Below are 26,351 nucleotides of genomic sequence, written 5' to 3'. Positions count from 1 at the left end.
AGCTATTCGCTGAGAACTAGATTTGGGAAAGGGTCAGGTGCCCTAGAACAGAGCTGCATAAAGATGACAGGATTATGAGCAACTCTTCTGAATAGATGATAAACAGTGAATGGTGCCCTGGAAAGTTTGTCTTTCCACCCCAGGATGACAAAAGAGAAGGTTGTAGAAGATTTCCTGAGATGAGGACTGGAGACTAGAGCAGGGGTAGGCAACCTTGGCTCTTTTTTTAATAACTCGTTTATGACTCGTGGACTTCAACTCCCAGAATTCCTGAGCCAGCTATGCTGGTTCAGGAATTCTGGGAGTTGAAGTCCACGAGTCATAAAAGAGCCAAGGTTGCCTACCCCTGGACTAGAAAGCAGGAATCTGCCACATTAGTGTCCCCAGACTAGGGAAATGTTTGATTTTTGTAACGAGAGGATTTGGAAGAATTATTTTGAAAAGAGAACTAAGTCATTTGTCTTAGGTCCAACCTCTTTGCTTCTTAGAGCAGGGGTCTTCAACCCTGGCCCTTTTGTGACTTCTGGACTTCAACTCCCAGAATTCCTGAACCAGCATAGCTGGCTGAGGAACTCTGGGAGTTGAAGTCCACAAGTCATAAAAGTGCCAAGTTTGAAGGTCCCTGCTCTAAGGCTTACAGCAGCTTTGCATTATAATTTACTCTTAAACAGAGTAAGATCTTTTCCTTCTATAACCAGTGCTTGCTTAAGAAATTCAAATTTAGAATAGAGCTGGAAGAGACCTTGGAGGTCTTCTAGTCCACCCCCCCCCCTGCTCAAGCGGGAGACCCTATAGCCATTTCAGACAAGTGGCTGTCCAATCTCTTCTTTAAAAAAACCTGCAGTGATGAAGCACCCACAACCTCTGGGAGTTGTGAACTCCCAAATGAACCACCATTCGTTGGTTCGACAACTGTGAATGGTGATAGTGCTGGGTGGATGTTAGTTATGAGCTATCCTCAAAGTAACAACTGTTGCAGTACCTCTGGTCCCATAATTGAAATTTGGGTGCTTGGCAGCCTGCCCATATTTATGACTGCAGTGTGACCCTCACATGCCTTCCCACCCGTTTGTCTCCCCGTCATCTCTGTCTTTTGGCTGGTCTGCTGCCCCTCCCTGCCATACAGAGGTGTTGGATAGGCTTTGCAAGGGGGCCAAAGTCCTCTGGGAACAGGGAAGGGGGCGGCGGCACGCAGGGCAACAAAAAAGGAAGAGATGTGGGGAGACAGGGAAGTGGGGAGACTTGAAGAGTTTAGGGCAGGGGTTTTCAAACTTGGCCCTTTTAAGATTTGTGGACTTCAAGTCCCAGAATTCCTCAGCCAACATGCCTGGCTGAGGAATTCTGGGAATTGAAGTCCACAAGTCATAAAAGGGCCAAGTTTGAAGACCCCTAGCTTAGGGTTAAGTAACAAAAGGGATGCCTGAAGCCTGTGCAAGGCTATTTCATTCCTTAATCTCCGGGCCATCCTTGATCCCAGCTACTTCTGGAGCAGGGCAAATTAGATAATAGCCCTTGGGCCGAATGATGTCTTCCTAACTTAGTGGTTAATATGAACCCAGCCCTTGTGATTTTGAAGCCATGATTTTAAGGCTAAGGGTTTTTGGCGTTGGATTAAACAAGCCATGATTTAGCCTACTCTGAAGCCAGCCTCAGCCTCATTGTTTTAATTGCTCTGCCGTGTGAGAGCAGCCAGATGATTGGGTCCAGGTTGGCTGAGGAATTCTGGGAGTTGAAGTCCACAAGGCTTAAAAGTTGCCAAGTTTGGAGATCCCTGCTGTAACCTATTTCAGTGGAGTAAAGTTAGGACTTTCCTCTGGAGTCGTTTTCTTAATCTACTCTGCCTCATAAGGCTGGTATCAGTCTTGCTCTCTATGCTACTAAACGCAAAGGATTCTGCCTAATGAACCCCTAGGCCAGGGGTAGGCAACCTTTGCCCTTTTATGACTCGTGGACTTCAACTCCCAGAATTCCTGAGCCAGCCATGCTGAGGAGAAAGGGAGAGGTTTCCATGCTGAGCCATGCTGGCTCAGGAATTCTGGGAGTTGAAGTCCACGAGTCATAAAAGAGCCAAGGTTGCCTACCCGTGCCCTAGACCACAGGTCTGCAACCCACGGCTCCGGAGCCGCTCCCAGTCTTCTGCCATGTGCAGTCCAAAAAAAAAAAAAGTGGGACTAAAAAAGTTCAACCAATCAATTCAAATATGCAGGGTAGGTGCATATCTCACCTTGGCTCCACTCTTCAGTCAAACCCTGTTCTGCACATGCGCGCATGTACGTGCATGCGAACACAGTTTTTGCGGCTCCCAGTTTTTCCTTTTGTGAGGGAACCGGTTCCGAGTGGCTCTTTCACTGTTTCAGGACCCCTGCCCTACTTTGCTCCTGGCTCTTTAGCAGGTAATGAGAACAAGAAGTACTGTTATTTAGGAGGCAGCACTCCTATACAAAAGGGCTGAAGCTGGCTTTTCTAGCCAAGCCATTTCTTATTTCCCCACTTGGAGCGTGGTGGCTTTATTAAACGATTGATTAAATGGCTTTTCAAGATTGCCAGCTGCTTTAGGACTATTATAAGGTCAGGCTGCTGGTTGCAGAGTTTGGAAGTACCGTGAAATCAAACGGAACAGAAGCATCCAGCCTTTTCCTCTTGCAGTAGGTCACCGAGGGACTTGGGCTTTTTGCTTGGAGGAAGAACGGACTTGCCCTCTGAAACCTGTCAAAGGAACATGGTTTACTAAGTCTTGCCTGGCATGGAGAAGGAGAACCAGGATAAGCTTCTTCTTTTTTTTTTAAATAGATGAAGCTGATCAGTAGATTTAGGGTAAGCCGAAGAAAACAGTTCCTCACACAGCACAAATTAGCTTGTGGGATTTGTAATGACGAGATGACGTGGCCACTAACTTAGATGGCATAAAGGGCAGGTCTACCCAATGTTTTCAGCCTGAAAAACTCTTTTATGTTGTCTCCCATGTTGCAGCAGTGCAGAGGAACAATGGGGACAGAAGGTTTGATTCCTATTTGTAAGCACCGAAAGGGATCAGCTTGGCTCCCGTGAGAAACGAGATCTTAGCTCTAAGATGAAACTTGGCCTAATCTAACAGAGCTTTCCAACGTTCCTTCTGTACCGGCAATTAATATTCTCTGCTTACTTTGATCTCCCTTCCTTTTTCCAGCCACCATCGCTGACAGGGCAGCCGGGAGCCAGCCAGGGGAAAAAGATAGGCCACCGAGGAGTTGACGCCTCAGGGGAAACGACATACAAGAAGGTCTGATCTCCCTGGAGAGGGGATGTTCTGATGGGGAAGAAGGGAAAGAATTGAAAGGCCCCCCCTCCACGCTCTGCTTTATCCCGAAACTAAGTGCCTCTGCTTCTGGGCACTCTGGGTATAAGATGAAGGAGGGCTGTGAGACCAAGCCCAAGGCCACTTGCAGTCCACTTTGCTGAGGCCATTAGAATCCGCTCCGACTACAGTCGGAGGCAGGAGACATGAAAACTGGAGGGTAAGCCTTGTACTAACTAGGCTTATTTTTATTTTTATTTTTATTTTTTTTTTTTTTTAAATGTACAAATGCTTCCCCTGGACCAGGGGTCTTCAAGCTTGGCCCTTTGATGACTCGTGGACTTCAACTCCCAGAATTCCTCAGCCAGGCACGCACTGAGGAATTCTGGGAGTTGAAGTCCACAAGTCCTAAAAGGGCCAAGTTTCAAGACCCCTGACTTGGATGATTGAGACTCTCCATAGACATCTATATTAAGTCCTCCTGTAAGTGCTGCTCAACCTAATCTATTCTTCATTGGCTGCTGCAGACCACGTCAACCACCCTCAAGGGGGCCATCCAGCTGGGGATTGGCTACACTGTGGGAAACCTGAGCTCCAAGCCTGAGAGGGATGTTTTGATGCAAGATTTCTACGTAGTGGAGAGCATTTTCTTTCCCAGGTAATGTCCTACTAATGTCCTACTTAACAAGGGAGGCTGAGGGAATTGAAGCCGGCCAAGAGAAAGTTCACTTTATTTATTCATTACATTCATATGCCGCCCCATCTCACCTTCAAGGGACTCTAGGCAGCTTGCAACAACATAAAAACGGCAATATAAATGGTAAAACATTAAACGATAAGTATTGACATTAAAATTCAGAAGGAGAGTTAAGGAAGGAACCAATATACAACCGGGTGGGGGAGAGATGGAGTCTTCTTTTAATCTACTAGCCCAGGGGTCCCCAAGCTGTGGTCCGCAGTCCACGACTGGGCTGCGGCCTATTGGCCATCAGGCTGCGTGGATGGATGGCCGTTGCGCGTGTGTGCATAGCCCCATTCGTGCAAGCGTTGCCGTGAGCATTGCGGAAGTTTGCTACCCAACTTGTGCAAGGGTCATTGCGGACATTTGCGACCCCACTCGTGCAAGCACTCACGCCCCCCCACTCCCCCCTCAAACCATCTCTTCTCTCCTTGCTCTGGGCTGCCAATCCCAAAATGTTGGGGAATTCTGCACTAACCCACTAATTTTAAGACTTGTGGACTTCAACTCCCAGTTGAAATCCACAGATTGAAAGTTGCCAAGTTGCACTAACCACCTCCAATATGGAACATTCCCATTGGGGCCCCAGGCCAATTGGCCGAACCAGGTTTTAAGGCCTTTCCAGAAGGCTAAGAAGGGTGAGGGCAGATCTCACCTCAGGAGGCATGATGTTCCAAAGGGCGGGAATCACGGCAAAAGTGCTCTTTTTCTGGGTTCTGCCAGTCAGAATTCCTTGACCGACCGGGTCTGCAGCATGCCCCTTCTATTGTTGCAAGTGGGACAAGCCAATAACACTGGGGTGAAACAGTTCCTGAGGTAACCTTGAGTTTCCCCCCAAAACAGCCAAAATGGAATGCCTTTATTTTACTAGCGGTAAAAGTGATTTCATTATCAATTGTAAGAAAAGAGGAAAGTGTTGCTCAGTGTGAACATGTTTCTGTCTTTCCAAAAATGTAGTGAAGGCAGTAATCTCACGCCAGCGCACCATTACCCCGACTTCAGGTTCAAAACATACGCCCCTGTAGCTTTCCGGTATTTTCGAGAACTTTTTGGCATTCGTCCGGATGATTATTTGGTAAGATCTCCTCTTTTTCATTCTTTGCAAATAAATGAAAAGCACAAGCAGTCCTCGACTTCCAACCGCGATTAAACCCAAAATTTCTGTTTGCTAAGCAAGGCGGTTGCCCTGTGAGCTGCACCCCATATTACGACTTTTTTTTTTGCTATAGTTAAGCGAATCACTGCAGCTGTTAAGTGAATCATGCGGTTGTTAAGTGAATCTGGCTTCCCCCATTGACTTTACTTGTCGCAAGCCGGTTGACAAGGTCACAAAAAGTGATCACATGATCCTGGGACAGCACAACTTAACCATAAATACATGCCAGTTGCCAAGCGCCCAAATTTTGATCACGTGATCGCGGGGATGCTGCAACATTCATCAATGTGAAAACTGCTCATAAGTCACTTTTTTCAGTGCTGTTGTAGCTTTGAGCGGTCAGGAAGCAAATGGTTGTAAGTCAAGGACTCTGAATTGGTGTTAGGTTGTATTACCTAATGACCTATGGCAGAGGTAGGCAACCTCGGCTCTTTTATGACTCGTGGACTTCAACTCCCAGAATTCCTGAGTCAGCTATGCTGAGGGGAAAGGGAGAGGTTTCCAAGCTGAGCCATGCCGGCTCAGGAATTCTGGAAGCTGAAGTTCATGAGTCATAAAAGAGCCGAGGTTGCCTACCCCTGACCTATGGAATGCATGGGTCAGGGCCGTTTAGCTGGGATGAGCAAATAGGGAGAAGCCTACAGGTAATCCCCGAGTTACGAGCGTTCACTTAAACACTCAGTTGAAGTTACGCAATAAGCGCCCCCTAGTGCTTACGAGCAAGTCCCAAAATTACGAATATTGCAGCAGCACGGCAGTCGTTCGCCCTTACGAGCGACCGCAGAGTGCAACCTTCACCCTGGTTATTCCCTCCCTCCCCACCCCTGCCCCGGGTCTCCCTCGGTACCAGGCCTTCAATACTCACCTTGTGAAGATCAAAATCCTTCGCTTTCTTGGCTGCTCCTGGCCTTCGGTGTGTTCGCAGATAATGGAGGCCTAAAGTAGCATGAGATCACGTGAGATCAGGAGCGCAATCTCACGGTACTGATCTCGTCTGATCTCATAGTACTTTAGGCCTCTGTCTTCTGCAACAGAGAATGGAACTGAAGCAGGGAGATGCTTCCACGTGCCTCTGGAGGCTGGATCGGGACATCGGAAGCCTTTTCCAGGCTGCTGCCGCCCAGATCTGAGGCCGATGGACGCTTCTGCAGCCCTCCGGTAGCCTGATCTGGGTGCCGGAGGCTTTCTCCAGGCTGCTGCCGCCCAGAAACGGGCTGCCGGAGGGCCGTGGAAGTGTCCCCCAGCCTCAGATCCGGGAGACAGCAGCCTGGAAAAGGCCTCTCGTGCCCCAATCCGGTCTCCGGAAGCACCCGGAAGTGTCCTTCGGCCTCAGATCCGGGTGGCAGCAGGAACCGCGTCAGAGAGAAGATGGATCTTTTCAAACTGAGTCTGGCACATCAAGAAGGGATGGGGAAGCATGAGGTATCTTAAGTGGGTTTGGGAGGCCTTGGCCTGTTCCATCACTAGGCCCTCCATGGCCTTCCCCATCCTGAGATAATTCATCTGCGTGTGTCTTAACAAGCAAGGGAGCGATCTTGTTCAAGTTATGAGATTCATTCCCACAAGTTTTCATTTACGAGTTGAATGGGCAGGCTCCATTACACTCATAACTCGAGGACCACCTGCACTGATATTCTTGTAACACATGCTGTTGAATTTCTTCTTGCCTTCCCAGTATTCCTTGTGCAACGAGCCGCTGATCGAGCTCTCCAATCCTGGGGCCAGCGGCTCCCTCTTCTATGTCACCAGCGACGATGAATTCATCATCAAGACTGTGATGCACAAAGAGGCAGAGTTCCTCCAGAAACTTCTTCCAGGTTATTATATGGTGCGTATCCGACCCTGTTCCTTGTAGGATTTTAGAGTTTGGAAAATGTATCCGTATGAAAGGGAAGAACAGGCAAAGCCTATTGTGTGTGTAGAAGAGTTTTTTCCCCCCCGTTAGACCCTCTTGATGCAGATGAAACCTGTTTTCCAGAATTTAATCCCAAACCGGGAAAAGCTCAGAAGAATAAACATCCAGAAAACCCCCCAGATCATTCCAGGAACATATGTATGAATTGGCACGGCCTGGAATGTGATTTGAATGTTCTAGAATATTCTGGTCCTGGAGTTGTATGAATAGGCAGCAAGCACAAGCCTATCAGTAACTAAATTGGGTGTATGCTGACGTGAAACCGAGCAGTGTACTATAACCGTGAGGTGCTCATCCTAGAAACAGAACTTTCAGCCCAGCCAGAGTTATTTGATACTGAGATGGGTGGCATATAGATTTAATAAATAAATAGGAGCCAGTTTGATCTAGTAATTAAGGCGCTAGGCTAGAAAACCAGGAGACGTGAGTTCTAGTGCCGCCTTAGGCATGAAAGCCAGTTGAATGACTTGGGACCAATCCTCAGGTGAGTTCCAATCCCACTTTAGACATGCAAGCCAGCTAGGTGAATTTGAGCCAGTCCCTCTCCCAGCCCAACCCACCTCACAGGGTTGTTGTTGTGGGGAAAATAGGAGGAGGAAGGAATAGTAGATATGTTTGCTGCCTTGAGTTATTTATAAAAATAATAACAGTAGGATAAACATCTAATCAAAAGCAAACCCAGAAGACGGAGGAAGTTGTTGAAGGATACCATTTCTTTTCCATTAGGAGCCCCAGGTCCCTCAGGTGCAAAGTTGGGTGGTCAAATGCATAAAGATCAGGTCTTGTGGCCAGCATTCTTCTATGCACCTTTTAAAAATCTCCCTCTAGAACTTGAACCAGAATCCACGGACGTTGCTGCCAAAGTTCTACGGTCTCTACTGCGTCCAGTCCGGGGGCAAAAACATCCGTGTGGTGGTGATGAATAACATCCTGCCCCGGGTGGTGAAGATGCACCTGAAATACGACCTCAAAGGCTCCACCTACAAGCGCCGGGCCTCCAAGAAAGAGAAGGATAAGGCAAGCCCCACCTACAAAGATTTGGATTTCATGCAGGATATGCCCGAGGGCATCATGCTGGACACAGACACCTTCAACGCTCTGGTGAAGACATTGCAGAGGGACTGTTTGGTAAGTCAGAGGAGGAGGAGGAGCTGACCGGCCATCCTGAACGATTCATAGTGATGTACTGTTAACAACCCAGCAAAGAGAGCGAGAAGAGTACATGAATGAACAAATGAATGAATGAACCTTTATTGTCAAAGTACAACCATGTATACATTGAGATTGGCTGAGCCTCCCTTCGTGCCCCCACCCCCATCTCACAGTGACAACAAACGCTCCATCTTCTTACACCATGTGAGCTAATTGCACAACACACTGGCCTCGCAAGTCAATCATACATTAGTTCCCGTTCAAGAGCCTGACAGCCCATGGATAGAAGCTGTTCTTCAGCCTGTTGGTACGGCTGGCTATACTCCTATCTCTCCTACCCGATGGTAGGAGAGTAAAGAGATACCGACCAGGGTGTGAGTCGTCCCTGAGAATTTTCCTCACTCTTCCAAGGCAGCGGGCCCTGGCGAGGTCATCCAGTGGGGTCAGGGGACAGCCCACAATGTCTTGTGCTGTACTTACCACCCTCTGTAATGCCTTCCTATCCGCGGCTGTCAGACCAGCATACCAAACCACAATACCATACGAGAGGATGCTCTCTATAGTAGACCGGTAAAAGAGGGTCATTAGTTGTTGTTCTACCCTGTTCTTCCGCAAGACCCTGAGGAAGTGGAGTCTCTGTTGGGCCTTTCTAGCCACTTGGGTTGTATTGATTTTCCAGGTAAGATCTTCACAGAGGTAGACTCCCAGAAATTTAAAGGAGGAAACTCTCTCCATACAGCGCCCCTCCCCAATGTAAAGTGGGGCAGGTTCCTCTTTCCCCCCCCCCCCCCGGAAGTCTAGCACCATCTCTTTCGTCTTGCCGATGTTTTTTTAAATTTTTTTTTTTTTAATCCCATTTATAGCCCACCCTTCTCGGAAGACTCAGGGTGGCTTACAATCTAAGAAGCACAAAACAATGTGCTTAGCAATAGCCTTCATTCTATGTATATGCCTGCTTATTAGGGCTTTGGGGGGGGGCAAGCGGCATTATTACAAAGTCAGGTTATTGCCCCCAACAATCTGGGTCCTCATTTTACCTACCTGGGAAGGATGGAAGGCTGAGTCAACCTTGAGCCTGGTGGGACTCGAACCTGCACTAATTGCAGGCAGCTGGTATTACTTAAGGAGGCATTAGCCCACTGCTCCACCAAGGTTCTTGTTCAGGTGCAAGTTGTTGTTACTACACCATATGGATAGTTTTTGTACCTCCGCCCTGTATGCTGTCTTATCCCCTCATGCGGTCTTTGGCTTAACAGTCATTTGTTTAGCAACCATTCAAAGTTACAGCAGCACTGGGAAAAAGTGGCTTACGTCCCATCCTCCCACTTAGGACCACTGCAGCATCCGCAGGGTCACATGATCAAAATTCGGACACTTAGCAACCAGCATCTACCCAGGTCCATTTTTTTTCTTTTTTGCCTCCAAAAGAGCTGCCAGGTCTTATTTTCAGGGGGTGTCTTTTATACTCAACTCTGGCACCGGCAGCCCTGCCCGCCCGGCCCACTTCTTCTTCAGCTGAAGGAGCAGCTGCATTCTGCAGCTGCATTCCAGCCTGCATTTTGCAGTCAGGCCTTTCTGTAAGTCCTATGCAGTCGAGTACTGAGCTATGGATTGAATCCATAGCTCAGTTCTCGGCTGCAGTGGCCTTCCGGAAAGCCCTGTGACTGAGAAATGCAGGCCTGGCTGCAGAAGATGCCACAGAAGAAGAGGTGGGCTGGAAAGGAGAGGCCTGGCTGCAAGGTAAGTGGGTGCGGGGCGCGTGGGGCAGCTCCACCCCCCCTCCCCACCTTAGCTTGATTTTTAGGTGTGTGCCTCACCCTCAACTAGAGCATATTTTAGGGGTAGGGCTTATATTAGGCCCACCCCCCAAAAATCAAGCAAGGGCTTATTTTTGGGTTAGGCCTTACTTTTGGGGAAACAGGGAGTTTACAACGGTTGCAGCATCCTGGGGTCGCCTGATCTTCCCAGCCAGCTTCCAACAAGTAAAGTCAGTGGGGTAAAGCCAGTTTTGCTCAACGACCGCACAAGTCATTTAACAAGCTGCAGTGATTTGCTTGAACAGCTGTGACCAAAAAAAAATAATTTGTACAATTGGGCACGACTCACATAACAACTTCTTTGCTTAGCGATGGAAGCTCTGGTCCAAACTGTCAGAAGTCGATGGACAGCCTGTAATGCTTTTGCAGCCCTCCTAAGCTTCGTTGTGCTGCAGATGGTTTGAAGCTTGTAAGCCGCCCTGAGTCTTCGGAGAAGGGCGGGATATAAATGTAATAAAAATAAAAAAAAATAAAAGAAGAATCAGAGCTGTTAACCTAGCAGGCTTTAGCCCCTCCTTAGCTTTTATTGTGGTTTCTCCTTTTTTTTCCCCCCCACCATAACCTTCAGGTGCTAGAGAGTTTTAAAATTATGGATTACAGCCTGCTCCTCGGGGTGCACAACATAGACCAGCAGGAACGGGAGCGTCAAGTGGACGGCGCCCAAAGCATGTCGGATGAAAAACGCCCCGTGGGACAGAAGGCCCTGTATTCCACCGCCATGGAGTCGATCCAGGGTGGGGCTGCTCGAGGGGAGCCCATTGACACGGATGACACGTAAGTCACGCCGGCAGTTTTTGAGGACAGGTAGTCCTCGACGTACAACTGTTCATTTAGTGGCCATTCGAAGTTACAACGGCGCCGACAAGAACCGACTTAACGGCCGTTTCCCATACTTACCTGTTGCACCATCCCCCCCTGGTCACGTGATCCAAATTTGGGTGCTTGGCAACTGACTCATATTTTATGACGGTTGCAGTGCCCCGGGATCATGCGATCCCCTTTTGAGACCTTCTGACAAGCCAAGTCAATGGGGAAAGCCAGATTCACTTAACAGCTGGGATGCAAACTTGAACAACTGCAGTGCTTCGCTTAATAACGATGGCCAGGAAGGTCGTACAAGGGGAAAACTCACTTAACAAGTGTCTTGCTTAGCTACAGAAGTGTTGAGTTCAGTTTTGATCATGATTCAATGACTGCCTGTATTGCTGACTCTTCCAAGCAGATGTCCAGGGAAGGTTTTGGGATCTGCAAGGACTTGTTCTATGAATAACATGGTTACGTTGCCCAAAATGTAATGGTCTGGAATGGTTGGGGATAGGGAAAAAATTCTAAGCAAGGAGTTCAGGGATATATATATATATATATATATATATATATATATATATATATATATATATATATATATATATATATATATATATATATATATATATATATATAATATATATATATATATATAATAAAGGGAGACCGATATGATCATTTCAAACTTATTTGTTCTCATCAGTCAGCCATACCCTTCTGAGATTCGAACCTGGGCCGACTGCGTCTTAAGCAGTTTAACCTAGGGCAGGGGTCGGCAACCTCGGCTCTTTTATGACTCGTGGACTTCAACTCCCAGAATTCCTGAGCCAGCATAGCCAGCATAGCTCCAGCTGATCGGCGCTTCCGGGAGAGGAGAGGAGAGCTTGTACGAGATGCTTGCGGACTATTCTGGCGGCGGCAGCAGCGGCAACGGCGGCAGCGGCGGCGACATTTTGTATCACTCTACCTGCCTTGGGCCGTCTTTGATTGCTGCCTCTTGGCCCGCTCTTGTTAGACCGTTTGCTCGCTCGATCGCTTGCCCGACCGTCCGTCCGCTCCCGCCTGAGCCTTTTCGGCCCGTTTTCCATCGGCGGCGGGAATGGCTGGATCGTTTTTTGTTCCGGCGGCGTCCTGGTGGCGACAGCAATGGCGGCGGCGTCTGCAGCGGCGCTCCGGTGGTGGTAGCGGCCTTGGTGGCTCAGCAGCGATGTTGCACTCGACTTGTCTTCTCCCCCGTCTGCTTTGCTTGTTCCAGATGGCCTGGTACCCTCACTGTTGCTGGTGGCCCTGGAGGTTCTTGGGTTAGCCGGTTAACTCCGGTGGATCCCAATGGAGCCCAGCGGTCCCTTGAAAGACCTATGCTCTTCGTGGCACCTGTTGTGATTCTGGTCGGTGCCAATGGATTTTTGGACCTAAGGGAGTTAGACTCAGTAGACCACAATCTGGAAGGCCCCAATGATTGCAGAACTGAGGGCCCATGGAGTTGTGGCCATGAACAATCTCCTGGAACGGCAGAGCGACGGAGGACTCGGCTGTTTAGCAGTGCAGACTTTGATGGCGTACTACGATGGATTATTATACCACCATACTTTTGCCTTCGGACTGTTGCTTATTGTCACCCACATATCATCCCCTAAGGCACAGGTCGGCAACCTGCGGCTCCGGAGCCGCATGCGGCTCTTTGAGCTGTCTCTTGCGGCTCCCAGCCGCCCGGTGCGCGCGCACCTCTTCCAACGGGCAGTGGTGCGCGCGCACCTCTCCAAATGGAGAGTGGCACCGCCCGTTTGGAGGTGCACGCGCACCTCCCCGAATGGGCGGAGGTGCGCGCGCACCTCCCCAAACCTTTGGAGAGGTGCGCGCGTACCTCCGCGCGAATGGGCAGCGGTGCCGCTCTTTGAGGAAGCTGCTGCGGCCCGTCTGCGAAGCTGCCGCTTTCGGCAGCTTCGCAGACGGGGCGCGGCAGCTTCCTCAAAGAGCGGCGCCCCTGCCCATTCCGAGAGGTGCGCGCGCACCTCTCCGAATGACCGGAGGTGCGCGCGTACCTCCGCGCGAATGGGCAGCGGTGCCGCTCTTTCAGGAAGCTGCCGTGGCCCGTTTGTGAAGCTGCCGAAAGCGGCAGCTTTGCAGACGGGCCGTGGCAGCTTCCTCAAAGAGCGGCGCCCCTGCCCATTCCGAGAGGTGCGCGCGCACCTCTCCGAACGACCGGAGGTGCGCGCGCACCTCCCCAAACCTTTGGGGAGGTGCGTGCGTACCTCCGCGCGAACGGGCAGTGGTGCCGCTCTTTGAGGAAGCTGCCGTTCGCGCGGAGGTACACGCGCACCTCCCCAAAGGTTTGGGGAGGTGCGCGCGCAACTCCGGTCGTTCGGAGAGGTGCGCGCGCACCTCTCGGAATGGGCAGGGGCGCCGCTCTTTGAGGAAGCTGCCACGGCCCGTCTGCAAAGCTGCCGAAAGCGGCAGCTTTGCAGACGGGCCGTCACCGTCGGGCAACCGGGAACCGGTTCCATCTCATTTTTTAAAAAATGGCAGCCGCGTGCGTCCGCGCATGCGCAAAAAACCTTTTTTCGCATGCGCGTGCATGGACACACGCACGCGGCTCCCTCTTTTTTTAATTTGTGATGGAACTGGTTCCCAGTGGCTCTTTTTCTTTTTTAGGTTGCCGACCCCTGCCCTAAGGATTCGGAGTTCCCTGGGTAATAGCCACCGTGAGAGGGTGGCTTGAACTTACATCTGCTGCCCCTAGAGGTGAGAGCTCTAGGGGACATGCTATACCCAGGATGGGTGTTTCAGACCCCCCCCCCCCAGGAATAGGCCTTGCGACTGTCGTGAGAGGACGGTGGTTGGCCTGTCCTGGGGGTGCACCCAGCTTAGTGGCAGTGGCTGGGTGGAGGGCCGGGACACCTATTTGTCCTCTGCTTAGACCCTCCTTACTGACTATGGACTGCCTGCATCTGGACTGCTCTTATGCCTTATCTTAGGTATTCTTCTACGGACTTGCTCGCCCTCAGGGGTGCTCCCCCTTCCTGGGGGCGACCCGCCTTTCCAGCCGCGTACAATCTCGAGGAAGGGCCCACTTATTGGGACCCTGAGAGATGGCTGGGCACGGGTAGGGGCCTCCGACGTAAACCTAATAAGAGGCCCCTGGTTTGTTTTTTGTCGAAATTTTTTCGGGGGTTAGGGAGGAGGGAGGGTACTTCTTTCGGTTGTTTGGACGAGGGGGGCAGTCCAACAACCTCTGTTCAGGCCAGTGCTGAGGCGGATCGCGGGGGGGAGGAGCGGGGGTCGGTTGCTTCTGGGGCTCCAGGGCCAGTCATGGGATTACCTATTCCCACAACGTTAGGGAATGGCAGCAGGTGTAGGAACAGAGGGCCGTATCGATCTCTGGGAAGGTCTCTCCGCTGCTTACAAGCGGTGAGGCACTCCGACCCTCTGGCTCCGCCCCGAGGTCCCGGGAGTGAGGATGTGCAGCCTCCTGAGCTCCGGCTGGTGTACTTGAATGCCAGGTCTGTCGTTAATAAAGCTCCTCTCGTCCGTGACTTGGTCGAGGGTGAGCAGGCGGACCTGGCTTGCATCACGGAAACTTGGTTGGGCCCAGAGGGCGGTATTCCTCTGGTTGATCTTTGCCCACCAGGTTTCCGGGTGCTACACCGGCCTCGGGCTCAGGGTAGGGGTGGGGGAGTGGCTGTTGTTATGAGGGAGACCTTGTGTCCACGGGAGGCCACCGTTCCCCAGATAGTCGGGTGTGAGTCTCTCTTCTTGAGATGCGGCCCTGGTGCGCAGTTGGGCTTGCTGCTGGTGTACCTTTCGCCTAGTCACGCAGCAGCAGCCCTGCCTGAGCTTCTCGATGTCCTCTCTGGGTTGGTGATTGAGTTCCCGAAACTTATAGTTTTGGGGGACTTCAATCTACCATCTCTGGGAGGATCATCTGAGTTGGCTCGGGAGTTCATGGCTTCCATGACGGCCATGGACCTGACGCAAGTAATTTCGGGACCGACTCATGAGGGAGGCCACACCCTTGACCTAGTTTTCTTATCTGGACGGTGGTTAGATGATCTTGGTGGGGGCTCCTCAATTGTTATGCCCCTGTCATGGACCGATCATCATCTCCTGCGGCTGGTCTTCCGTTTTGCCACCCCCCGCCGTGGGTTTGTGGAACCTATCAAATGGTACCGCCCCAGACGCTTAATGGATCCCCAGAGGTTCCAGGCGGCGCTGGGGTCCCCACCTGCCTCCCTTGCTCACAGCTCGGCAGACGCCTTAGTGGAAGCCTGGGAAAGGGCAGCCACTGAGGCTCTTGACCGAGTTGTACCCCTGCGGCCCCTGACCCGGTGCAGATCCCGTCGAGCCCCATGGTTCTCCGTGGAGCTCCGGGAGATGAAGCGTCGGAGACGGGGCCTAGAGAGCGGTTGGAGATCCAGCCGATCCAAATCCGATCGATTGCGACTAAGAACCTATACTAGGTCTTATCTCGCTGCGATGAGGGAGGCGAGGTCTAACCACTTCGCCACCCTTATCGCGTCCACAGATAATCGCCCGGCCGCCCTGTTTAGGGTGACTCGCTCCCTCCTGAATCAGGAGGTGAGGGAGGATCCCTTGCAGGGTCGTGCCGAGGAGTTTAACCAGCATCTGTCGGACAAAATCGCTCGGATTCGGATCGGTCTGGACTCTGACTGGGCAGAGTCTGTCGAGCAGGACACGGGTGGTCTTGTCGATATCACCTGGGAAGAGTTTGATTCTGTGACTCCGGAGGAAGTGGACAGGATCATGGGGAGGCTGAGCACCACCACATGTTTATTGGACCCGTGCCCTTCCTGGCTGGTCTATGTAGCCCGGGAGAGGACACGCAGCTGGTTCCAGGCAGTTATATCGGCTTCTTTGAGTGAGGGTAGCTTCCCCGCCGTCTTGAAAGAGGCGATGGTGAGGCCTCTCCTCAAGAAGCCTGCCTTAGACCCAGCTGTATTGAACAACTTTCGTCCTGTCTCCAACCTTCGCTTTCTTGCGAAGGTTGTTGAGAGTGTGGTGGCACATCAGCTCCCTCTGGTCCTGGATGAAGCGGATTATCTAGACCCGTACCAATCGGGTTTCAGGCCCGGGTACAGCACGGAGACGGCATTGGTCGCGCTGGTGAATGATCTCTGGAGGGCCCGGGACAGGGGGCATTCCTCTGTTCTGGTCCTATTAGACCTCTCAGCGGCTTTTGATACCATCGACCATGGTATCTTGCTGCGGCGTCTTGGGGGATTGGGAGTAGGAGGCACGGTTTTACAGTGGTTCTCCTCCTATCTCCAGGGACGCTCGCAGTCGGTGTCTGAGCCACCACGTCCCTCTTAGTTCAAAACTTAGTGTCACTGAAAATAGCAACCTGCAACTCAAGTCTTCACAATATGACAGTCGCAGCAACCCAATGGCCACATGATCAAAACTTGGGTGCCTGGCAACCAGAGTGTATTTGTGAGGGTGGCGGCGTCCCAGGGCCACTTGTGACCTTCCCATCCGGTTTCCAAAGAGCAAAGTCGAAGGGGGAAAATGGATTTGCTTAGCGCCTGCATCATTTACTTGACAACTGCGGTGATCTGATTAACCACCATTGCAAAAAAGGTAAGCTCGGTCATGACTCACTTAACAACCACCTTGCTTAGCCATGGAAATTAAGATCCCAAGTGTGTTCATAAGTCGAGGACTGCTTGTAGTTCCTTGATTAGGGTATTGTTTTCCACCTGAGGAAATTTCTGCTTAAGGGACTTAAATCAATGCTACAAAGGTCTTGTCTGGAAAATGTAGAATTCTATAAAGTGTTTGATTTTTTTTAAGACACTTTGAAATATACAAATTGTAAGCATCTCAAACTCTTGATTATCACCCACTTGGGCTAGGGTAAGGTGGGGATGCCTGTGGAGAAGAGCCGGAAGCTAAGGCAGGTGCAAAAGACAGTGGAAGGATTTCCCACCAGTGACAAATAATACCAGGGCTCTTCAAACGTGGCCCTTTTATGACTTGTGGATTTCAACTTCCTCTGGCTGAGGAATTCTGGGAGTTGAAGTCCACAAGTCATAAAAGGGCCAAGTTTGCAGAGCCCTGAATTAGCCTAACATGTTACACCCTCAGTAAATGAGTGGAAGTCCAAATCGTGGTGCGTTGTGCGATCTTCCTCCCCAGGGACTGCAATGGCTGGAGATGATGGGAGTTGTAACACCACAGGTAGTCCTTGTCTTATGACCACCACGGGGACTTGAATTACCATTGCTAAGCAATGCGGTCGCTAAGTGAGTTGTGCCCAACGTTGCGCCTCTTTTTGCTGCAGTCCTTAAGCAAATCACCACGGTCTTTAGGCAAGTCGCTTGGATTTGGATGCCCGGCAACTGGCATGTATTTAGTTATTTCATTTTATTTTTTCCCATTTTTAAACTGTCCACCTCCCTCAAGGACAGGCTCTGGGTGGTATGTAATAAAATGTTCAAATATTAAAAACAGGATATAAATGTTAAGAAGGTAAAAGAGGAAAGGATGATTTAACACTGTTAAACTGAATTGAAAGTAGGGCTCTCAGGGCATCGCCCAGCTCCTGCAAAGTTGAAAACCAACAATTACAAACTCAGAATACAGTTTGACCTAGTACAGGAGTAGGCAACCTTGGCTCTTTTATGACTCATGGACTTCAAGTCCCAGAATTCCTGAGCCAGCCAAGGGAATAGGGCTCGCAACTTGGGAGTCCTCCTAGATTCACGGCTTACCCTAGAAGATCATGTAGTGGCCGTGACTAGGGGGGCTTTTGCCCAGGTTCGCCTGGTGCGCCAGTTGCGGCCCTATCTGGACCGGGATGCCCTGTGCACGGTCACTCATGCGCTCGTGACCTCTCGCCTTGACTACTGTAATGCTCTCTACATGGGGCTTCCCTTGAAGACCACTCGGAGGCTCCAACTGGTACAGAATGCGGCCGCGAGAGTTGTCTTGGGAGTTTCCCGGTACTCCCATGTTACACCTTTGCTCCGCGAGCTGCATTGGTTACCAGTTGTCTTCCGGGTGAGGTTCAAGGTTTTGGTTATGATCTTTAAGTCCCTACATGGCATGGGTCCGGGGTACCTCGGGGACCACCTGCTGCCGGCTTCAACTCCCCTCCGCCCTGTGCGTTCCCACAGAGAGGGCCTCCTCAGGGTGCCTCCGGTCAGGGAATGCCGACTGGCGGCCCCCAGGGGGAGAGCCTTCTCTGTGGGTGCCCCGGCTTTGTGGAACCAACTGCCGGTGGAGCTCCGGACGGCATCGGACCTCCGAACTTTCCGTCGTGGTCTGAAGACCCATTTGTTTGAATTGGCTGGTCTGGCCTGATGGGGGAGCTGGGTTTTAAATTGTTATTTTAGATTGTATTATTGTTTTTTAACTGGGCATTGATTTAATCTCTGTTTTAACTTTTGTATAGTATTGTATTTTTATTTATATGCCCTGTGAACCGCCCTGAGTCCCCAGGGAGAAGGGCGGTATATAAATTAAATAAAACGTAAACGTAAACGTAAACGTAATTCTGGGACTTGAAGTCCATGAGTCATAAAAGAGCCGAGGTTGCCTACCCCTGACCTAGTAGAACTGTTCGTGCAGTTTTATCATCTCAGCAGTTTCTTAGTACATTCAGTGTGATTTTTTTAAAAAAAAAGCAAAGAAAATGCCCCAGAACTGATTCTAAATGCTTTCCTGCACTTATTTCATGACACACACAATTAGAAAATGTCTCTTGTGTGTCACACGTGCAGATCCACAGCGTGACCTTGTGTTATTCCAAGGATGGACCGGCCTGTGTAGATTTTGTAATAATTATTCCCTTGGATTCAATTATATTTCATCATGCATGAGAGAGCAAGGAGAAGAAAGTAAAGAGTGTGTGGGCCCCTGCACAGATGGGCAGCCTAAGCACCTTGAGGCAATTCACACAACTGTGGGTCATTTTAAGCATTACAATTTAGCCCATTTTGTTTAGCGGAGTGTAAAGTGGAAGCTGGGCATTGCATCCATGACTTTATTTGTTCACTTGTATTCCACCTTCATTATTTTACAAATAAGGCACCAGATATTCAGTTCATCCTGTTGACCCTGTTGTGCTAGGTTTGCCACCAACCATATTGTGAAGCATGCGGATGATACGACAATGATTATTCAAGATGACAGTGAGGGTGCTTACTGCAAGGAGGTTGAGGGTTTGGTGAAGTGGGGTAAGGAAAACAGCCTAGTTTTAAACATTGGAAAAACCAAAGAGATCATTGTCGATTTCAGAAAAAGCAGGCATAGCTGCACTCCTCTCTGCATTAATGATTCACCTGTGGAGGTGGTTACCAGCATCAAATTCCTGGGTGTGCAGCTAACGGTAGGCTGGCTTGGTCGCTCAACAGCGAGACACTGGTGAAGTGGGCAGAGCAGCGCCTGCATTTTCTGCGTCGCATGAGAAAAGCTCATCTTCCTTCCCCTGTCCTGACCACTTCCTACAGGGGGACAATTGAGAGCATCCTGTCATACGGCATCACAGTCTGGTTTGGAAGCATCCCTGCTTCAGACAGGAAGGCGGTGCAGAGAGTGGTGAGGACGGCCGAAAAGATCATTGGCAGTTCCCTCCCTCCCATCCAGGACATAGCAGAGAAGTGTTGCTTGAACAGGGTCTGTAAGATTATCTGGGACCCGACACATCATCTTCACAACCTGTTTTCTTTGTTATCTTCTGAGAGGAGAGGGCTCTGTGGTATCCAAAGCAGAACATCCAGATTCAGTCACACTTTTGTTCCATACAGTATCAACCTTGTGAAATCTAAAGCTTCCTCGTTCTGTTATATATTCAAGTGATCAATATTTGTATGTTACTTATATGTAAGGCTGTAGGTCCGTACATATGTTGTATATAGTATATTTAAATGTGTCTTATGTATGCATACACTTTGAGAGCAAGCAACTAAATTTCATTCTTAATGTGTGCCCACAGTAAAAAAAATGACAATAACGGTTATCTATCTATCTATCTATCTATCTATCTATCTATCTATCTATCTATCTATCTATCTATCTATATCCATCCATCCATCCATCCATCCATCTGTCAGAACATACCTTCCTCATATTTCCCCCCCCCCAGCCCTCTGAAGTGGTTTAGGCTGAGTGCTTGGCCCAAAGTTACCCATCGGGCTTTCATGCCTAAGGCGGGACTAGAACTCACCCTCTCCTGGTGATGGGCCCAAAGTCACCCAGCCGGCTTTCATGGGTAAGGCGGGACTAGAACTCACCATCTCCTGGTGATGGGCCCAAAGTTACCCAGCGGGCTTTCATGCCTAAGGCAGGACTAGAACTCACCCTCTCCTGGTGATGGGCCCAAAGTCACCCAGCTGGCTTTCATGGCTAAGGCGGGACTAGAACTCTCAGTCTCCTGGTGATTGGCCCAAAGTCACCTAGCCGGCTTTCATGGGTAAGGCAGGACTAGAACTCTCAGTCTCCTGATGATTGGCCCAAAGTCACCTAGACAGCTTTCATGGGTAAGGCGGGACTAGAACTCTCAGTCTCCTGATGATTGGCCTGAAATTACCCAGTTGGCTTTCATAGGTAAGGCGGAACTAGAACTCTCAGTCTCCTGGTGATTGGCCCAAAGTCACCCAGCCGGATTTCATGGCTAAGGTGGGACTAGAACTCCGGTGTTCTGCTTTGTAGCCTGGTGCCTTCACCACTAGACCAAATTGGTTCTAACTTTAACTGAGCAAATAGATAGTAATTTTCTGCCCTCTGTCCTTTCAGAATGGGGGGTATTCCAGCCGTGAATGGCAGAGGGGAGCGTCTGCTGCTGCACGTCGGCATCATCGATATTCTCCAGTCCTACAGGTACGCCCCACATCCTGTTCCTCTTTGAGATGACCTCCAAGGTCCCTTCCAACTTTATTATTATTACAGCATCTCCACGGCCACATGATCAAAATTCGGGCATTTGATAACCGGCATGTATTTATGATGTTTGCAGTGTCCCAGGCTTATGCGATCACCTTTTGCGACCTTCCTAGGTGACAGATGATTCGCACAGGCTTTCTGTGATGAGTTTTAATGCCAAAAAAGTAGATGTAAGAGTACAGAATCTGAAGAGCTGAGGTTCTGAAGAATCAAGGTAGAAACCCTTCAGCCTCTGTTTATTATAGGTAGTCCTTGACTTGCAACCATTCACTTAGTGAGCGTTCAAAGTTATGACCATGCTGAAAAAAAGTGACTTATGACCAGTTTTCACATTTACAACCCCTGCAGCATTCCCCACGGTCATGTGACCAAAGAGAGGAGACCACACCGAGTGAAGTAGCTCTTTTTCTTTCCTTTTACACGACTCAACAGCACAGTGTGTTGGATTCCACCCAGCAATTTCCAATTTATCCAGTTCTGGATGTTATTACAATATGATTCCCTATTTGGAAGGGAGACTTGGGGGCAAATGGTTTTCTTCTGACCTCTGAAATGTTGCATAGCATTCCTTAATGCCATCATCCATCAGAATGCACACTTTGGGGCTTGATCACTGGATCTCCTCTTAGCTATTCTAGGATTAGGCTTTGATGGAAAGTGGAATGGCCCGGAAAGGAATGTTCTGCCGTGACTTTTCATTAGTCATGTTTACAAAACTGCAGGCCATTCTTTTAAGTCAGGGGTCTTCAAACTTGGCCCTTTTATGACTTGTGGACTTCAACTCCCAGAATTCCTCAGCCAGGTTGCCTACCCCTGGACTAGAGAGCAGGAATCTGCCACATTAGTGTCCCCAGACTAGGGAAATGTTTGATTTTTGTAACGAGAGGATTTGGAAGAATTGTTTTGAAAAGAGAACTTAAGTCATTTGTCTTAGGTTCAACCTCTTTGCTCTTAGAGCAGGGGTCTTTAAACTTGGTCCTTTTATGACTTGTGGACTTCAACTCCCAGAATTCCTCAGCCAGTCATGCCTGGCTGAGGAATTCTGGGAGTTGAAGTCCACAAGTCATAAAAGGGCCAAGTTTGAAGAGCCCTGGTTAAGTAGATCTTAGTCATTTAGCAACCAGTTTAGACCTTGACTTTCTATTATAATAGACCCTGGAATATCTGTTGTAGCTCGTGATGTTTGTAAGTCAAGGATCCAATTTTATGATTTATTTTTTTTGCATCAGTCATTAAGTGAACACAAGTGCTTAAGTGAATGCCGTGGTCGTTTATTCAGTCAATGTGTTTCTATGGGCACTTTTTTCCTGAAGCTGGCTGTAAAAGCGTAAACCAGCAGAAAAAGGTCATAAACTGTGGTTAGGGGACCGTGGAACACTGCAAACCAGCGATTAAGTTGTGCCAGTTGCCAAGTTGAAATGTGGTCATGTGCAAGTGGTGGGATTCGAATATGTGAACAAGCGGTTCTCTGTGCGGATTCCACTTCCGGAAGTCCATTCTAGGCCCGGGCAACAAAAAATTAGCTACCGGTTCTGCCGAAGTGGTGCAAACCGGCTGAATCCCACCACTGATCATGTGACTTCAGGGGATGTGCACCATTGAAACTCCAGAACCAGTTGTAAATCAGGGACTCCCGGTAAGAGCTGCGTTCCTCTCAAGATATGGACCTTGTTTTAAGTTTTAACCAAGCTCTTCATTTCTTTCCGTGTTTCCTCTCATGGTAATCCACGTTGGTGGTTGTTGTTATTGTTGTTGTTGCTCAGTTGCCAAGTTGTGTTCGACTCTTCACGACACCGTGGACCATAGCACGCCAGGCCTTCCCCTCCTCCACTGTGTTGAGTTTTTCCCAAATTCACATTCATTGCGTCGATGATGCTATCTAACCATCTCCTCTGCCGTCCCCGTTTCCTTTCGCCTTCCCTCTTCTCCGACATCAGTGCCTTTTCCGAGGAGTCCTCTCTTCTCGTCTGGTGGCCAAGGTCTCTGAGCTTCAGCTTCGGCATCTGTTCGTCCAAAGGACAGTCATGGTTGCTTTCCTTTAGGATTGACTGATTAGATCAGTGATGGCGAACCTTTTAGAGACTGAGTGCCCAAACTGCAACCCAAAACCCACTTATTTATCGTCGGGTGCCGAGCGGGCGTGGCCCATCGGGTGGGCATGGCCTATCGGGTGGGCGTGGCTGCGGTAGTAACGGCAGGCTGGGTGGGACTAAAAGGTTCAATCAATCAACTCCAACTTTGTGAGATTTTTTTCCCCCTCAAGAAGTTGAAATTGATTGATTGATTGATTGAAGCTTTTTCTTTTTGCACATGGCGGTGGAGACCTAAAGGGAAAAGGTTTTATAAAACCCAGCTGAAGGCCTAGGACTTGGGCGACAGTGCGCGTGCCCACAGAGAGGGCTCTGTGTGCCACAGGTTTGCCACCACGGGATTAGATCTTTTTGCAGTCCGAGAGACTCTCAAAGAGTCTTCTCCATCACCATAGTTCTCCAACAGTTTTTCAGGGTCCAGCCATCCTTATGGTCCAAGTCTTACCATTGAAGATTACTACTGGGAGAACCATAAAGGTAAAAGGTAAAGGTTCCCCCGCACATGTGTGCTAGTCGTTTCCGACTCTAGGGGCTGGTGCTCATCCCCGTTTCAAAGCTGAAGAGCCAGCACTTGTCTGAGGACGTCACCGTGGTCATGTGGCTGGCATGACTAGACACCAAAGGCGCACGAAACGCTGTTACCTTCCCACCGTAGTGGTCCCTATTTTTCTACTTGCATTTTTACGTGCTTTCGAACTGCTAGGTTGGCAGAAGCTGGGACGAGTAACAGGTGCTCACTCTGTTACGCGGCACTCGGGATTCGACCCGCCAAACTGCCGACCTTCTGATCGACAAGCTCAGTGTGCTAACCCACTGAGCCACCGTGTCCCTGGGAGAACCAAGCCCATGGACTGCCGAGGTCCATATATAGTCAAAGCTAGGGAGAACCATAGCTTTGACTATATATGGACCTCGGCAGTCCATGAGTTTTTCCTAATCTTGTTCAACTTTATCCTTCCCTCTCTGGGTTCCTTGGTGGAGAGCAGACTGCTGTGACGTCTAGTTAAAAGTGCAGTTGAGATCTGACCTACCTATTTTATATGTGTAACACACACAGGTGGTGCTTTGATGGCATCATTACGGCTGTCACCTTGACTTTTTTGACCACACTCGTGAGTGCGCCCAGAGAAGAGACGGGTGTTTGGCCCTGTTTTAATTTGGTTCTTCTCTTCCCCAGCTCAGTCCTTTGCTTGTCTCTTCCTTCCAGGTTAATCAAGAAACTGGAGCATACGTGGAAAGCGCTTGTCCATGATGGGGTAAGTTTAAACCCAACTGAACGCTACCAAATGGTGGCTTGTCCTAAGAGTGATCCCATGTTGTCCTTGGTTATGCTGCCACCCAAAGGGAACTGGCAGAGGAAATTAATCTATCCAATAAAGAAGTGGTTCTCAATCTTTTCTTCACCATAGATCCTCTTTAAATAACCTTTTGTGGCCACGGACTCCCAAGACATGGCTCAAGATTTAAACTATAACATTTCTTCAAGCCTTTGCGGACTACTTGTGACGACATTGTGCCTCCCCCCCCCCAGGGTCTGTGGACCACAGGTTGAGAACCACTGGTGTAAACAGTTATGGGGCACTTGTGTTCTGTAATTCTCAGTACCATAACACAGAGGCCCCAATCTTTTTGGGCACCAGGGACCGGTTATTTGGAGAAAGATTTTTCTGCGGACCACAGGGGTGCGTGGTTTCGTGTGCTGCCTGCATCCCATGGATGGGGCTTTGGTGGTTTGCGCGGCCTGGTTGCTGGAATGCCGAGGCCTGGTACTGGTCCGTGGACCGGGGGTTGGGGACCCCTGCCATAACAGACAATATATTCCGACAACGTATCAGTCCATAATCATGGCTTATTGGTGAAAGCTGTCTAGCATTATAGCTAGGAAAGAGCGATTCGAGATTTCATAGACTCAGAATCATAGTAGTGTGGAACTCAGAGAGACCATTAGGATCATCTAGTCCAGGGGTAGGCAACCTTGGCTCTTTTATGACTCGTGGACTTCAACTCCCAGAATTCCTGAGTTCAGCTATGCTATGCTATGCTGACTCAGGAATTCTGGGAGTTGAGGTCCACGAGTCATAAAAGAGCCGAGGTTGCCTACCCCTGATCTAGTCCAACTCTCTGCAGAAAATCGATTGAAATCTATAGAATGATGGAATTGGAAGGGATCCCAAAGATCATCTAATCCAGCCATAGGCAGGTAAGGCAATTAAACTATCCTTGAGAATTAATAACCTCCAGAATTGGAGAAACCACACCCTCTGTGCATACAGACTGTTCCACTTGTGTACGGGTTTGGTTTAAGCTTACTGTGTGGGTTGCATGATGTCTCTGCGTGCAGCTGTGGAGGCCTTCATGTCTCCTTATAGAAATTAGGTTTGTGTTCTTGGCTATTCCTTAAAGCCTTAAATTTCTTCTAGTTTTGCTTTGAACTTGGGAAAAGGTGGATCTACCTTAGGAGGGGCTTAAACAAGGCTGTTTTAATGAGTTCTGTTTGCTTGGAATAATTTTCAAAACGCCCATTGTCTGCGCTTGTATTCCAGCGTACCGATAACATTTTTTTAAAATAAATCCTGCAGTCTGAATTTTTTTTTCCCCCGGAGCCATGGTTTATGTAACACGTAACATTTTTACAAGAATATTTGTCCCTTTCCTGTTTTTCTAGGACACGGTGTCAGTCCACCGGCCCAGCTTCTACGCAGAAAGATTCTTCAAGTTTATGACCAATACAGTGTTCAGGAAAAGCTCTTGTAAGTGTTTGCTGCTTTCATCGGAGGCATTTACAATGCTATTTTGGGGGGGCGAGGGGGGCATGTTGAAGGTGCTTGTTAAAGGTCCAGCTGTAGGGAGCTATGGAGAGAACCTTGGAGAAACTACCCAGAAGGGTTAAGACCGTGGTGGCGAACCTATGGCACGCGGGCCACAGGTGGCACGCAGACCCCTCTCTGTGGGCACGTGCACCGTCACCGCAGTCCTAGGCCTTCAGCTGGGTTTTCGTTTTAGGCCTCCGCCGCCGTGTGAAAAAAAAAAAAAGGTTCAGTCAATCAGTTTCAACTTCTCGCGGGGAAAAAAAGAGATCTCGCAAAGTTGGAATTGATTGATTGAACTTTTTAGTCCCACCCAGTCTGCCGTTACCACCGCAGCCACGCCCACCCAATTGGCCACACCCACTCGGCACCCGACGATAAATAAGTGGGTTTTGGGTTGCAGTTTGGGCACTCGGTCTCTAAAAGGTTCGCCATCACTGGGTTAAGACAACAGCAGATGCAGAAACCTGCCTACACACACACACACACACACACACACACACACACACACACACACACCATGGAGGAGGGAAAGCGCTAAAACGGGTTCCCATCTGGGGGTGCGAGGCGATATTCCAGGGGGTGTGAAAACTTCGGTTTTCAAAATTATAGTGCCTATGCATAATTCATTGCCGTTATTTTGAACTTTTGTAAGGGGTTCGAGAATATATCAGAAGCGTTCTAGGGGTGCAGGACA

At 49.4% G+C, this 26,351-nt stretch overlaps 1 protein-coding gene across 1 annotated transcript in view; it reads left to right on the top strand.

Moving 5' to 3' along the window:
* Nucleotides 1-26,351, top strand: part of PIP5K1C (phosphatidylinositol-4-phosphate 5-kinase type 1 gamma) — an 80,972-nt gene that overhangs the window by 28,736 nt on the left and 25,885 nt on the right. The window contains exons 3-11 of the mRNA XM_083363557.1: nt 3,167-3,259; nt 3,802-3,932; nt 4,971-5,088; nt 6,845-6,997; nt 7,913-8,212; nt 10,622-10,827; nt 20,611-20,694; nt 24,055-24,103; nt 25,513-25,597. Coding sequence (XP_083219683.1) covers nt 3,167-3,259; nt 3,802-3,932; nt 4,971-5,088; nt 6,845-6,997; nt 7,913-8,212; nt 10,622-10,827; nt 20,611-20,694; nt 24,055-24,103; nt 25,513-25,597 — 1,219 coding nt within the window. The remainder of the gene's footprint in view (nt 1-3,166; nt 3,260-3,801; nt 3,933-4,970; nt 5,089-6,844; nt 6,998-7,912; nt 8,213-10,621; nt 10,828-20,610; nt 20,695-24,054; nt 24,104-25,512; nt 25,598-26,351) is intronic.

This window comes from Vipera ursinii (assembly GCF_947247035.1).
Source record: "Vipera ursinii genome assembly, chromosome: 1".
In the NCBI taxonomy this organism is placed as follows: domain Eukaryota; kingdom Metazoa; phylum Chordata; class Lepidosauria; order Squamata; family Viperidae; genus Vipera; species Vipera ursinii.
The sequence above is the reverse complement of the archived record's forward strand: the minus strand, read 5'-3'. Positions and strand labels throughout refer to the sequence as shown.